The sequence below is a fragment of the Rhea pennata genome, chromosome 3 (genome assembly GCF_028389875.1).
Source record: "Rhea pennata isolate bPtePen1 chromosome 3, bPtePen1.pri, whole genome shotgun sequence".
Classification (NCBI taxonomy): domain Eukaryota; kingdom Metazoa; phylum Chordata; class Aves; order Rheiformes; family Rheidae; genus Rhea; species Rhea pennata.
Window position 1 is genome coordinate 68,697,027 of NC_084665.1, and position 15,474 is coordinate 68,712,500.

Here is a 15,474-nt window from a genome sequence, read left to right on the forward strand (position 1 = left end):
CTATAATAGTCTTTAGAATATGTGTTTGAAGAAATGGGTCCTAGTGGTTTGTTGTATTTATTAGCAGGCAGCAATTCCTCACACTTAGAACTATTTTGAATTTCACTTGAACTTATGCTGTGAATTGCTACAATGCTGTTTTTAAAATGTAGCCTTTACTTTTTTTCTGCGTTTTAAGAGTTGATTGAAGAATTTAAATATTCTTGTGCTTGTACTATGCCAAGCACAGTGACCGCACAGGGTAGTCTTTTGATATTACTATGATAATTAGGTTTAATAATAAAGACCAATATTGGTATCCATGCTCAATCTTTCTAGTCTCGGTAATGCTGGTAGAAGACTGTTGGGCTCTTTCTCCAGCTCTTCTACCCAGAGTGTGTTTGCAAGTAAGTGAAATCACTTTGAGAAATGCCTTGAAGTATTTGTGTAGTGACCTTAGTTTATATCATCTGTTTTTCTGCACCAACCTACAAACTGTCATTACTTCCCTCCCCCTGAAGTGTACAGCCTGCATTTCTGCGTGCAAATGAACATTCTGCTGCAGAGGTAGCAACGCAGTGATGATATGTACGATGCATGTTATTTTGCCTGCATATAGTTTGCTTGATAGTATTTGAAATCTTGGTATCTACATGACTGCTTTAACATGACCTAGTCTAGGATGCCAGTCGTCTTATAGAATGAAGCAGTGACCTTTCTGCCATTTTAATGCGTCTCTCTGTACTTTTACACTGCTTCGTTGGTAAGGCAAGTATCTTTTTGCTTTGCATTCTGTTTTATCTTTCAAGCTTTTGAACATCTTTTTGTCCTACTCTTCCCAAGGAAGTAAGAAGTGTGAGGGGAAGGTGTGATTTTTAATTTACACCAGAGTTCTTGGCAAATAATGACTTTTCACACCCTGTTATTGCTGCTTAGCCTGGGGGAGGAGTTATATGGCTACTGTTGTCATATCAAATTAAATCCACTCGTATAATTCAGAAAGAGATACCTCTTCCTTTAACCCTTTTAAGTTGCTGAAGTGTATTAGCACAAGAGCACAATCTGAAGTGCATCTATTTTGGTGGTCTGTGTTATTGAAGGGTGAAAACCAGAAATGGTTTCATATGCGGATGGTGCGCTTTTTTATTTATTTGTATTGTGGTGCTCCTGATGAGCTTTGTGTGGGTGAATTCTCATGCTCACTTGGAGTTCACTGTCGGCTCGGAGTATGTGTGTGGCTGTATCTTGAACAAGGAAATACTTGGCCAACAATGCCAGATAGTCATGCTCTCATCTGAAAAACTTGCTTGAATTATTTTCTCTCATATTTACTCTGGATTGCCAGCATAGGAGTATTTGATGTTCCTATAGCTCATTTATATACTGGAGCTGAATCACATTAATATGAAGATCACTTGTGGGAAGAGGTTACTGCTGTAAAGGAGTTGGTAGAGTAGGAGGACCTTTCTGTTTACAAGTAATCCTCTCTTTAAGAAATTGCTGATGATTTTTGCATGTTGGGATTTTTTGGTTACTTCCCAGCCTGAAAAAAGTATAGGAATCTGTTAACGGTAAGGGTGAATTTTTATCTTTCTATCAAACTTGTAGCTCTTCAGGGCCTGTAGTGAAGCGAAATGCCCTGCTTTCTATATTGCCTGTACTGTCTACTAAATTTGAAGCAGCATGCAGTTGTGTGAATGAGGAGGAAGGGAGAAGATGAATACGGAACTAGGTTTAAGCTGGCATTGAGTGGTGTGTGATTTATTCTCATCACAGTTCAAGTCTTTCAGGGAAGGAGTCTGTTAACACCTGGAGCTGAAGGAATTTGGTAAATTGAGCAGAGGTCTCTCTGAGCTGCATCCTGTGAGGTGCTGAGTTCCTTCAGCACCTTGAACTGAGGTGCCCAGTGTGGACCATCTCCATCCACTCATGTCCTTCCATGGTGTTTGGTACAGGGATGGTTTGAGCCTGAAGAATGTAACTAGCATAGGTTGTTCCCTCCTCTTCCTTTTCCAGAGTCTTTTGTTGCCCCTAGTTGTTGTAATTGAGAGTTAAGCAGTTGCTTGACTAGCAGCTTGATGGAGCAGGGAGAGTTAATGTGCTTGATTTACTATAAACAAATATGTGACAGACTCTTACCTATTTTTTTTTCCCTTTCTGTAAAATGTCAACCATTTCCTGACGATCCTGGTGGTGGTGAATTTCACACCTTTTTCTTCTCTGTGTGGAAACCTGGGTGTTAATGGTACTGGAGCAGGTCGTGTTTTATAAGGAATGAGGCTGTCTCTTAGAACAGAGGGAAAGCAGAAAAAGGAGAGGAGGTGAAGGAAGAAGGGTCTAAGAAAACTGCTACATGCAAAAGGCATTAGGTTGATTATTTCTCATTAGTTTTATTCAGAGCATATAAGTATAACAGTATTTGCAAGAGTATTTCTTTTTTACAAGATTTTTGAGTTCAGTTAAGAGCTCAGCATAAAAATAATCCTCTTTCATTTCACAGTGAAATTTGTCTTTACAACGCCTGAAGATGGAAAGTTGGTCAGTTGATCAAGTCTGCAGCTGGTTGAGACAGAGAAATTTAGGAGAATTAGTTCCTAAGTTTCGTGGTAAGCATTTTTATTGTTCATATATGTTTTTAAAAAACTTTTTTCTATGATTCTTATTGACATCACCTACCTTGTTCTGGGGTGTGTAAATGTAGATCAACTTACAGCTTGCGTAGAAATTTATTAGGAAGAGAACTGACAGACCTGACAAATCAAAGTAAGTGTGCAGATTTATTATGAAGTTTGTGAGAAATGCTGAAGGGAAGATTAAGTCTGTATGTAAACAGGCACACCTTTTAGAAACAGAACTGGCAGTTTAACAGGCTGCGACTGGGCCTATTTTATATTGTATACATCTTAAAATAATGCATCTGTAGTATGTAAATGTTTTCTATCTGAATATGTAAACACTCTACAAAAAAGTGCATGAGAAAACTGTTATGAGAGCATGGTATTCTATGCATTCTCTTAAAAAAATTTGCTTTCTGTCATTAACAAAATAGTATTACGTTGTGATCTAAGCAAAGTCTGATTTAAAGCATTAAAATTGTCACTTCATTGCTTCTGTATATTTCAGGCTTTCCAGTAGCAAAATGACAGGTATCTGGCCAGTGACCGAAACTCCTGGCACTAGTTTGGAAAGGACAGTATGACAAATGATCTTTTTTTAACAGTTGAACAGCAGTACAAAATTTCTTTTTACCTTTGACTTGCCCTCCATTGACATATAGCTATAATTACAGTAAAGTAACTTCATAGTTATAATCTTATCCCCTTCAATCTTCAGAAGAAGAAGTAAGTGGAGCAGCTCTTCTGTCTCTTAATGATCGCATGGTGCAGCAGCTGGTAAAGAAGATTGGGCACCAGGCAGTGCTAATGGACCTGATTAATAAATACCAACAACAAAAAAGTGGGCTACAATCCCTTACATACTACTGTGAAACAGCTTCTCCAAAATTCCCAGAAGCAATCAGTGGGTGAGTTTGTACATCATGCAGAAAATACCAGTCTGAGTATAGCTGTATTCTTTTCTTGGCATTTTGAAACTGGTGTTTAGTAGCTCTACTGTAAGTTGTAACTGTTTTTACATTTTGAATGATCTCTGGCAACATGTTAAATGCAAAATGCAATTATTACCCTGTGGTTTCAGAAACACCAATGTTTCTGAACAGTACTGTTCATTTAAACTGCCCTTCACTTCCAGTTCTAGGATCTGGTTTTAATTTGCATGAAGCATCATCAGACTTTTCATTACTATGGCTGGAATGTTCTACATTTGCTGTATTAAAATTTTGAGACATCTATTTTTAAATGTTGTAACATCACAAACCTTGGAGTAAAATCATGATTTAGCTAGAGAGGGTGTTTGTAGCATGGACATATTTAAATACAGTCTTCCAAACGAAACTTTCTGAATGTGATCAAGCTTTAAGCATTTGATCATCAGTGTGGGGTGCTCAACAGTGGACTAGATAGATTTTAGAAAACAGTTCCCACAGAGTGTGTCTTTATTGCGCATGTTCCAGCTCTTGGTTGAACAGAGTTTTTTTTTTTGTTTGTTTGTTTGTTTGTTTGTTTTTTCCCTCCATTTGGGTATATTGTAAGCCATGCTGGACTTTAGTTTGGACATCTTCGGTGAGAATAGAGGTTTGGGGCTATTACTGAGTTCTCCTCTGGGCCCAAGATGCCTAGAGATTGCCTTCATATGAAAATAGCATTTTGCACCCATTGCAGGCTCATTCCCTTCCCAATTTTGAAGGAAGGGACTATAACATTAAGCCTGCATTAGTATGTAGTAACAGTCCAGTAGAAGTAGATAAGTAGATCATTTACTGTAGCATTTACTTTCATCCAAAAGGAATCCAGTTTGTGTGCTCTGAGATGACTCCACAGTGCCAGCTGAAGAGTGGTAAATGGTGATGATTGGGTTATCTAATCACTAATGAGAAGAGCTAAAATACTTCAATAGACACATTTTTCCATCCTTGAGTCTCAAAAATGTTTCTGAAACCACTCAGAAAATGATCCTATGCTGAAGGAGAGAAGGAGAGGCCAGGAAGAAGAGGATGTCATTGAATGTATGTTTTATCACAGACTTTAATTATGCAATCACAGCCAGTCCTGATTCTTTGCACAGGGGTCCTACCTCACTTGTTTTGTAGGAAGCTTGTTTGGAGGTAGAGCAGGAGTCTTTATGTAAAGGAGACTACTGTTTTTGGGCCCCCTCCTTCATTCAAAGTACAGTAGGTGCATAGTGGTTGCAGTAGGGGATTTCAGAACAAGAAAACATGTTCTTAAGTTAAGGTAGTTTGAATACTGCTTTGAATGTTTGGATTTCATCCTTGACTTTGTCAGTGATGTCTGGCTAGACTGCTTCTCAGCTATGATTGCTTGCTATGCACTGCTTATGTCCTGCAAGGCAGGCCTTATTGTCTCATAAAGAACATTCAATTGCAGTGGTGTTGAGGGCACAGTTTTTTTGAGAGTTTGTGCAGATTCTAAAAAAATCAAATGCTAGAAATCTCAAATGTTAATCAGTATAACTTACCTTAAAATCAGTATAACTTACCTTAAAATCAGTATAACTTACCTTAAAATCAGTATAACTTACCTTAAAATCAGTATAACTTACCTTAAAATCAGTATAACTTACCTTAAAATCAGTATAACTTACCTTAAAATCAGTATAACTTACCTTAAAATCAGTATAACTTACCTTAAAATCTTTCAGTAGCTAGTCTTTATGCCTAAAAAGTAGATACTAATATTCCTTTATCATCTTATTCTTACAGGGAATTCAGATAAAATAAGCTGCTTTTTGTGAAATGTTTTCTGTGGTAGAGTCAAGAACCACGTAATAAAACTCTTGAGCGTGTTTAAGAAATCCGTATGGTCACATATGAGGAAAAAAAAACAAGATATTGAATAGCTGGTTTCTCCCTAGAATGAGGCAAAGCCCCCATGGTAAAAATAGTATTTAATTAGGAAACTAAAGGCTATATCCAAATATGCTGGCAGCTGTAACTGTCATTTTCTATCTCTAGAGTACTTGTGTTAATGATGTTCTCTGAAAGTGTTTTTGTCTGTACAGTACATCTTTATCTTGAACAAAAATCCTTTAAGAATAATTTCCTTTGACCTAATTCAGGGACTTGTGATTAGAATAATACGTGTGACACTTTGTTTTGAAGCAATGTTTCTTTTGTTTGTTTTTTGTAAGTTGCTTGTGACATAGAGGACCAGAGTATGTGACACAATATATTGTGAATCTGTGAATTTTTAGTTAAGTGAGTTCACATACTTACTGTTCCTTACTGATACTAGGCTGGATTGTGATCTTTGTTGCATGAGCAAATCCCGTACTCTCAGGTTTATTGTTGGTAGCACCCATAGATAGCTGGGTGGTCCCACAGCAGTGCAAGATGATTGTTAGTCTGAGCTGCCACAGTTCTTGCCTTCAGCTGCCTGTTACTAACCGTTCTCTGGTGGCACATGAATTCAGCTGAAACCTTTTTTGTTTTGGCAGAACTGTTTTTCAGTTGTGTCAGTTCCCAAAACTAGCTCGTGCTGAGTGAGTACCAGTGTCAAGATAGAGGAGGGAGAGCTCAGCAAAAGGGATAGGGGAGTAAGCAACGTAGAAGCCTCCATGCAGATCAGCTGAAGTTGCTGAGGTGATTACAAGGAGATGTTAGCAGTATTTTGTATTTCTGATGTGCTTGCTGGCACACTCCTGACTCCTCTTTATCCACATCTTTATCCTGTTGTCTTTAGCGTGTCTTCTAACAGTATCTGAGTTGTACTTAGCTCACCTCTCTGTTAGGGACAAAAATAAAGTTGTTGATCAGACGTAGTGCAGCAAGTGAACACTTTCTGTATAGAAGTAATGGACTTGTGAGGGAACGCTATATGTGACTTACATCTCCAACAGTTTGGAGCAGGATATGGAAATAGCATCTTGGATCTGTCACAGAAAAGGTTGAAGTGTTTTGGGTCATGCAGTGGAACCTGTGCACATGAGGAGCTTGTGTGAAGAAATTACCAAGTAAATACCAGGATGCTTCCAACTTCCAAGTCTGATTGCAGCTGGAAACCACATAGAGAACATAATTGCATTTTTCTGCTATAATTAGGTAGCTGAAAAAAGTGTGTGGGCAAAACTGAGAGGCATACTGATTCAGAAAAAGAGGAAACTCCTTAAAACATGGCAAACACCAGTGTCACTTCCAGTTACAGGCTTCTGTATGTTTGTATGTCTGTATGTAAGTATGACTGAAGTGGAATGCTTTCTAAAGTGACTCTTCAGAGTCAAAACTCTAAAGTTTTTTGAGTTCAGAAGTTCTGTGTAGATGAGGTACAGAAAGGAAGGTGTACCATCTTCAGAAAAAATTGCTGGAGTCATAATTTGTGGAAGACTCAGTTCTTCAGTTTGTTTGTACTTCCTTAAGCCAGGCTCATGAAAGTCTCAAAAAAGACTTCAGCAGCAGTGCTTAAAGAGGGAAACTTCTGATAATGTCACCTGGATGGCCTCATAAAGAATATTTTTAATGCTACTTCCTAATAAGAGGTTCAGCTAGAGCCTGGGGAGTAATCTGTGAAGTTTGGTAGAGTGAAGTGAATCTGTCTGTCAATCAGCCTTGACAGGCATCTGTTTGTACCTAATGTGCTAACATTGAACAACACCTGTAATCATATTCCCTGTTCCTAGGCCCTCAGGGAATACAGCTTTAGTTTTTGAATGGGAAAGCCCTATCTATTACAATGAAAATTAAAAATCCAGGGAAGAATGGAGTCCATAGTACTGGAGCCCCCAGCATCTAACTACCAAAGTTATCAGCTTCATCTGTCTCTCCCATTATCTGTAGATCAAAAACTAGTTGATGACTGCCATAAATTCTTGGCAGCATTACAATTGCCCCTATCTTAGCTCTCTTTCTCCCCAGAGCAGTGTGAAAATGTGGATATCCTATAACAGAAGGAAAAGAAATAACAGGAAAGTGAGGAAGGAGAGAGGTGCACATGCAGATTCATTGTACAGTGCACATCAGTGGTTTGGAGTGGGGATTCCTTGAACATCAGCAAAGTGGGTATCCAGAGATTTTGGTATGAGTGATGAACTGGAGTTAAGAAATACCAGAAAAGAGAAAGAAGAAGAGGCCAGGTAGCATCCAGGGCTCATATAGAGTAGTGGAAGGAATGCAAAGTTGACTCGAAGGTTCAAAATGGGTTTGGCTTTCATTTGAAAAAATAACCTCCCCCAATAAATAAATAAAAATAAACAGTATTCATAGCTCTGGCTGAATAGAAGCTGCTTACAATACCCTGAGAATCTTTTTTTCCACTGTTTTGTATTGTAATGGTTGGTTAGTTATTTCTGGACATTATAAGATGCTAGGCAACGAAGATGGCAGTTATCCCACACCCTCAAGAAAATGCCAAATGTTTATTTTCCTGGGTTTTGTAACAGTGTGGTAATTAAAATATCACTAGGCAATATTGTTTATGCTTTTCCTTTCATCTTCTCTGAATTTGATAATTGAACTGATTAAGTTAAGGCACATCAGCATCATGTAAAATCATGATTATTCAAAATGTCTTTTTTTTTACCTTTTCTATTTCTGCTACTGATATTTTTAGAATATTAAAATCTCTCTTTTGTACAAGCTGCACAAAACTTCCCAATGAAAATCCTTCTTCTTTCAGGATTACTGACAAACAGATGTTTAGTTCTTTTGGTCCTGTGGAGCAGAGAAGTATCTTTGATCAACTAGTCCTTCCTCATTGTCACTTGAAGAAAGTGTTGAAGCAGAAGTGAGTTCATAATGTACTTACGAAGTTATGTCCTTCTCAAAATGTAGACAGAACATTTCTTTTTCCTCTGTTAAGACTAATTAGATATTTTATGCTGCCAGAACTAATTTATTTTTGTCAAAAAAGTGATCTGCTCTATGCCTAAATATTGGAGACCAAGCACCAGATGTAGATGTAATTAGAAAACAGCGAGAATTGAAGCATGCTAGGATTCAACTGAATTAATGGTCAGAGCAAATGGCCAGTCCTCATTTGTTTCCCTTTGCAGAGGGCAAGATACAGGCTTATACTTACTGGTCAAGTTTTTTAAAATCTTTTTTTTACAGATGATTTTTCACTATTAATCTGGCAAATTAATCATTACAGTGGGATATGACTTTAACAAATTGTGTGCTCAAGGTGCTTTAAATATAGCACTTAAGACGGTAGGCATGCTGATTCCCTTGGCGCATTTAAATATTTTCTTTGTGTATCAAAATCCAGCTTAAAAGCCGGATACAAGACAAGTTTTATTTTTCTATTTTGAAGCTGAGCAGTTGGTGCTGGTGTTCAGGGAGAGTTGTTTCTCTACTTGCAAGACAATTATTTTGTTGTTTGTGAAGCTTTGCTTATCGTTCCCACCACCACCACCACCCTGCTCCACTTGACTGACGGCCTCACTATTCTGAGATAAAGGGTAGTCTTTCTGTGAAACAGGTGTGTTCACTTAAGAAAAAGGAGGTAGGGATAAAACTCTCCTAGCGTAGAGAAAAGGGCATAGTAAATGACCTAGTTAACATTTTATTAACAAAAAGTTCTGCTATCATCTTCTTTTAGAGAAGAACAAAATAAAATAAACTCCCCACCCCCCCACATTCTCTCAGCACTGCTACCTATGAAACAAGCCTAAATCATTGAAACCCTTGGAATAAACCATTAAAATGTTCTTACAGTGATGGTTTCTAGCCTGTTCTTCTAATGGATGCTTATTTTTAATTAATGATGAGTAATTTGCCTTGTGCTGTATAAAGAGTTTTAAATGGGTTGTGTGAATCAGTGTAACCCAGAATAGCCCGGCTTTAGGAAATGTTCTCAGTACATAGCTTTCAAAGGTCTGTAATGGCCTGTTAAGGGAAAGGGACTGCAAAGGAGAAATGTAAATTCACCTTGGGGCAAAGAAGCCTAAAAGGAGATGAGTTTTCTGTAAATGGAAGTACCCCTTCTCTGTGAAGAAATAGGTGCTCTGACAGTCTGTGGAGCTGAGATGTTTTACACTCCTGAAGACCTGGGTAAATTTTATGAGGGGTTCTCTTTAAAAGTCACATGAGAAGCTGGCAAATGTCTTTCTCTGAAATAGCTGTTTTAACTAGCTGATTAAGACTGAAGATGGAACTGAACATCCCTTTCATCTGTTAATTGCATCTGTTAATTGCTGCACTAGGTTATTTCTAGTTAAGTACTATTTTTGGAGATGAATGCTGTTGATTAGAAATAGCAATGACTTGACCCACGGATAAAAGCTGTGTTAGAATTTAGGCTGGGTATTTTTTTTTCCTACAATACTCATTTATTGCATTTTTGGCAACAAATGGAAAATTTAATACTATATATGCTTGAGGAGTTTGTTGGCTATAAGCAAGTTGCCAAGGACTGAACAAGATGTTTGTTTTAGAAATTTGATTATGGGAATAGAAAAAGTTACTTGGACTCTAATTATAGATAAGAATCATATAAGCACTTAAGACATTCTGGTCAACCAGTAGGATTAGTTTAAATTTACAGTTCAAATTATTGATCTGTGACCATGGTTACACTTGTAGCCTGTTTCCCCCATCTGAAAAGACCCCTACAACTTCAACTGTAACTGCAGCTTCAATAACTGGTATGGTTTTGCTTGGAATGAATTGATGGGTGCTTTTATGGATTACTGTTGCTGGCTAATTGGGTTGCAGTTGTTCTGTAACTTAGCTGTGCAGATAGTCCTTAATAACTGTCTTAAAAATACACTCTGTAATACTCAGTAATACTGAAGAGAGATAATTGAAGATTTTTTTAAAAACAAAAATGAAAAATAAGAACGTAGCAATCATATGATTTTTATTTTGATTATATTGAAAGGTCACCAAATTGCATTGTGCATATGAATAAGCAGGATGAGGTTTGGATGTCACCTCAGTAGAATATTCTTTTTACTAACAGGTATAGAAGTAGAAGTGGCAGTCTTTTTGTTAATCTCTCAAAATAAAGGTTAATCTTGTAGCATTACTTTCCTATGAAAACAACAACATACTATAGAAGGGATAATTTAACACATTTCCATATGCCTGTTTTTCTGTATTGAAGTACTAGCAGTTTCATGGCTGCCAGGAGCCATGAAACTTACCTTGTTTAGCTTGTTGCTAAGACAGCAGCTGTCATTACTTGTAAATACCTGATGCTGCTGTGAAAACCCAACCTTTTTATTGGTCTGTATGTTCTGTCTGCATTTTTTCAAGGTGTTTGTTTATCAGACGGCATGAATAACATATCTCTTTTCCAGTGTTTCCAAGATGTTAGTCCAGCTAATTTCCTTAAAGAGTGATGTCCTGATACAGTTTTATTTGTACACTTATTCTTTCCATAAAAATGTGTTCTGTTGTTTCTCAGGATGTTGTGCCACAGACTCGCTGTCTGAATGCCTTGAAGTAATTTGGTTAGGGCAGGTTTATACACACAAGCAGTACAGCAGACCTTCTGTCTAGCCTTGACAACTTTCTGCTGGTCTATTTGCTGTGAATCTGGGAGGTGTTGTCAGTGTTCAGCTGAACCTGGGCCAGTTAAGGATAGATATTTGTGAGTTAGGCCTTTGCAAGCATTGACAATATATTGGTGCTGGTACCCACGCAGATTTGGGCTGATAGCAAGAACAGTGGATTGCAATAAATTTGGTTCCAGTCTCCAAAAAATTTAGGTACTGACCTATGTGGTTTGAATACTGTCATTCACTCATTTGCTTATTGGAGATGGTTTGTCTGCTGAAAGCCTCGTTGAGGTCAGGTGCCTACCAGCATACACCAGTGCAACATTTGAACTCGTAATGCCTGATTGATAGGAAGTCACAGACTGCACAGCTGAGAGCATGCAACTGCCTATTATGTAGCTATACCTGAAGTATGTCATAATTTTAATGAGTCATTCTGCTAATGATGTTCGTAGAGCTGCTTCCTTTACTTCCACATTACCCATACATAGACACTGTTGGTCTGTGTTTAATGTGTTAGAAACACATTAATGCTTGTGCTGAAAAATTGTATGTTGGTCAGTTATTTCACATGATTTTGTTCCTTTCAGGCAAAATAATAAGTATTACTTTTATATATACAGACACACATAAACACACACTCACACTTACATTTGTTGCATATGTGTCTGTATACACAACACTCTGGAAAGACAGAGTCTCCTGGACGGTGCCTGTTTTCATATAACTTAGAGTTTCTTCATTTCTGTGCAGCGCCTTTCTTCCTGTTGATGTCATCAGAATTATTTCTAATAATGTGGTGACTCTTTTTCTGACTAGTTCATGTAAACATGAAAAACAGCCATAATAAACCATGCTAAGTTTCTGACAGTGATCAGTAGTGGGAGCTGTCTTTCTGTAGTGTTTAAAAGTACAGACATCAGCTGCTTCCTCTGATACACTCTTCCAGCAGCTAATGTTTAGGAATTCCGGAATCCTAAATTGTATTCAACCCATCATATTTCAGTGGTTGATTAATTTTTCTTCCATGAGTTTGTCTAAATGTTTTTGAAGTTGTTTATTGTTTCAGGAGTAGACTCCACAATTGGATTATGTATCATAATGGAAAAATAATTTCTTTTTGGTTATTTTAACATGATTTCTGATCGTTTAATCTCATTTGCTCTTCCATCTTCACAGAAACAGTTATATGTACAGTTATATCTATGAGGTTTTTTAATTCTGGTTTTGGATTTATGTAGCTACTCTTTTTTACATGAGAACTTCATGTCTCTTATAGCATCAGGAAGCTTGAAAATACTAACTTTAAATACTGAAAAACTAGAAGACTTACAGTAATCTTTTCTCTGTGCTTATTGCCTCAGTATTTAGGAGGTCAAGATAACTTGTCTCATGATTTTGGAATGCTTGAGGTCAGTAGTGCTGAATTTACCTATATGATGCTGTGGGTCTTTCACAGAAGTTTGCAGAAAAAAATCCTGAAACTGCTACCTAAATCTCCTTTCTTCTGTAACAGAGATAATCAAATCTTCCAAATGACCTGCAGGAGATGCTCACTACGTCATATTGTTAAGGTCTAGCAAAGTCACAAAAAACAAACAAAAATACATAAAATCCTTTGGATCCAGTATAACACATTTTACATGAGTGAATGCAAATAAACTCTTGTTTGTGTAAAATGACCTGATTTAGATGGCAATTCTGTCAGGCAGAATGCACATGGAGCATTTTCTCTTCTCCTGTCTGTAACCTACAGCTGCTGTACTGAAATGATACTGAAGTGTGTGCAGAGTCTTTGCTTATGAAATGTAACTCCTAAGAATTTAAACTGTCAAAAAGCCTTGACGGTCTTTAGAAGAAGGGTGTGTTTGCATCTAAGTATCATGTCATAAACTTTCTTTAAAGCTGATTAACTTTGTTCATAACTTCTTGCTCATACTGAGCATGATGAAATCTACAGCAAGGATGTTGCAGAAAAAGCTAAAACTGAAACTACTCTGGAAGAAACATATTACGTTGTGTTTTTCAACTCCAGTGTCCTAGGTCTTGGTGAAGTTAAGCCTGCTGCAGGTAGCTTTTTGCTCAGTCAAAAGAATGCCTACCCTTATGTTCAGTGGTAACTGGAAAAAAAAATTATCAAATATTAGGTAGATGGCAAATTCAAGGTCTGGGGTATGACTGGGAAAAACTTCATTTGAGCTGGAAAGCAGGAAATGGCAATAAAGCCTTTTCTTTCTTAGATCTACAGGAGTGGACTTTTTTTCTAACTTATAATACTTGCAACTGGGATATTACATGTGTAGTGACAGTAATCAACTTGATAATACTGTGGGCATCTCTTGCTGATGATTGGTGCGAGTACGTGAAAGGCTAGACGAGCATGAATCTGTTGAGGCTCCGGTCGCGCGTTTTTCTTTTTATCTGGACGAACTGAAGATAGGTACCCATTGATGTCAGCATGGTTCTGCTTAGCTGTGATGTCCTTCGTGTAACTGAGACTTGGACTGATACAAGATGCAGCAATGATGTCATAAACTCATGGACTTTACTAAAATAGGCAAACAGTGAGAAAAGCATGTGACACAAAGCTTGTTTATATGTATGTTCAGTTGACCTTTAAGCCACGTATATTTTTAAAGAGCAGCATATGAACAAAATTGACACAGAAAAACAGGCATGATCAGGGGCTTAAAAATGACAAATTCTTATAACCTCATATTTGAACCTGTTTTTAAGTCCCTGCTGCACTTTGCACAACTATATTGATGGAGCTACCTGTACTGATGCCAAGATTGTTCCTAAAACTTGTTCCTGTGTTAACTCACCATTCATCTCCAGTGCAGTCTAAAACCTTTATTGAATAGTCTGGGTAGCACCACAGCTGTGTAAACTCTACCTCTTTTTGCCATAAGACAAGATATCCCTAAGGATTCCAGGGGTTATATAGTTCGTATGGGGGTGTGTGTGCTTTTTTTTTGGTGGTGGTGGGGTCCAATTAAAGGAGACAAATAGCTCAGTCCATAATGGCATTATTTTATGGTTGTTTGTCTCAGAAAACACACTGTGCCTGAACAGTGTCAGGCTGTGGTGGAGCCAAAGAAAGCTACAGCTGTGTGAAACAGTGCTGTTCATAGTATAGAGAGTAAGGTGGTCATCTACAGAGGCTGAGTGGTTGGAAGTTCCATAATTAATTAAAGTCCCTGCTGGTGAGATGCTTCTTTGGATGCAGTGGTGTATGGCAGCTAAAGAGACCATCCTGACTTTGCACTGCTGTTTTTCTGGTCTCATAGTGAGCCAGTTTGGGGACCTAAATGGTAGGGAGATTAAACCTAGAAGGAAAATGAAGAGTTTTGTTACCATGACTCCTCGAAGTAACTTGTTGCAGGATTAGAGGATTTGTAGTACCAGTAAGAAAGGGGCAGAAACATGTGGCAGTGGGGCAGACCAGGACTGCTACATTTGGAAGCAGCAACACCCCGTACCTTGGATCTGATTGATCAAGCAGCAGCAGCGAGTATCTCTTTAACAGTGAGGAAAGGTTTAGTAACCTGCCTTCTGGATTTTTAATTTTTTCTGTGTGTTAGAAGCAGACTCTATTTGTTTGGTTCCAAATCTCTAATGGTAATATCCTCCTCCACAAGCAAGGAAAGTCTTGACTATATGCATATATCGTAGTGAATGTACGGTTTAGTTAAACTGTTCTCTTAGTTAAACAAGTTTGCATATGAGTATTCCTGGAGATGAAGTTTATCATGGAGTTGTCTCTTTTCAAACAAACTTGTATTTCATTTTAAAATATTATTGCACACATTTAACATTACTACCCAACAGTGATGACTTCAGCAAAACCTAGTGAAATATTTGATCTCCAAGGAGATTAGAAAAATTTTTCAGATCTTATTTGGATAGCGAGGAAATACTTTCTTTATTGGGTAAGGTTAAAGAGAAATTTGAAGAGTGAAATGGAATTTGGAGTACTGTTTTGTACTGGCAAATACAAAGGGACTGGTGGAGGGGAGAATTTCCATGTTGTCATGGCTGTTAGCCATCCTAGCTGTAAGAAAATTTTGTTCTCTTCAAGTAACTGACTGTACTTGTTTGGAAACTTTACTTGTAGGTGAGTCAGTAGAGGGAAACTGTAGAGTGTCCTATATGTCTAAGCTTGTTGAAACTGAACCTACCAAACCTCACCACTTTTTAAAGTGGTACTGAAACTATCAAACCTTGCTACTTTTTTAAGTAACAGTTGCCTCACTGGTATTAGCAAGAACAGGAATTTCTGCTGTTCTGCTACAAATTACTGTATGTTTTAAACTAGCTGTCCATTTTCAAGCTAGTTAAATGATAGCTTATTGAAAATCATATGTTATAATTAGAAGTCTGTGTGTTACATCACTTCAATTAGTAAAGGTGCTGAAAGCA

The 15,474-nt window shown here is 37.6% G+C and overlaps 1 protein-coding gene across 3 annotated transcripts in view; it reads left to right on the forward strand.

Annotated features, from left to right (window-relative positions):
• The window catches only part of SAMD3 (sterile alpha motif domain containing 3), a 49,231-nt gene that overhangs the window by 4,927 nt on the left and 28,830 nt on the right, over positions 1–15,474 (forward strand). For 2 of the 3 annotated variants that reach the window (XM_062572558.1, XM_062572557.1), the window contains exons 2-4: positions 2,480–2,585; positions 3,313–3,502; positions 8,226–8,333. In XM_062572558.1, coding sequence (XP_062428542.1) covers positions 2,507–2,585; positions 3,313–3,502; positions 8,226–8,333 — 377 coding nt within the window. In that variant the 5' untranslated portion in view covers positions 2,480–2,506. The remainder of the gene's footprint in view (positions 1–2,479; positions 2,586–3,312; positions 3,503–8,225; positions 8,334–15,474) is intronic. The other variant, XM_062572559.1, reaches the window with a different exon arrangement.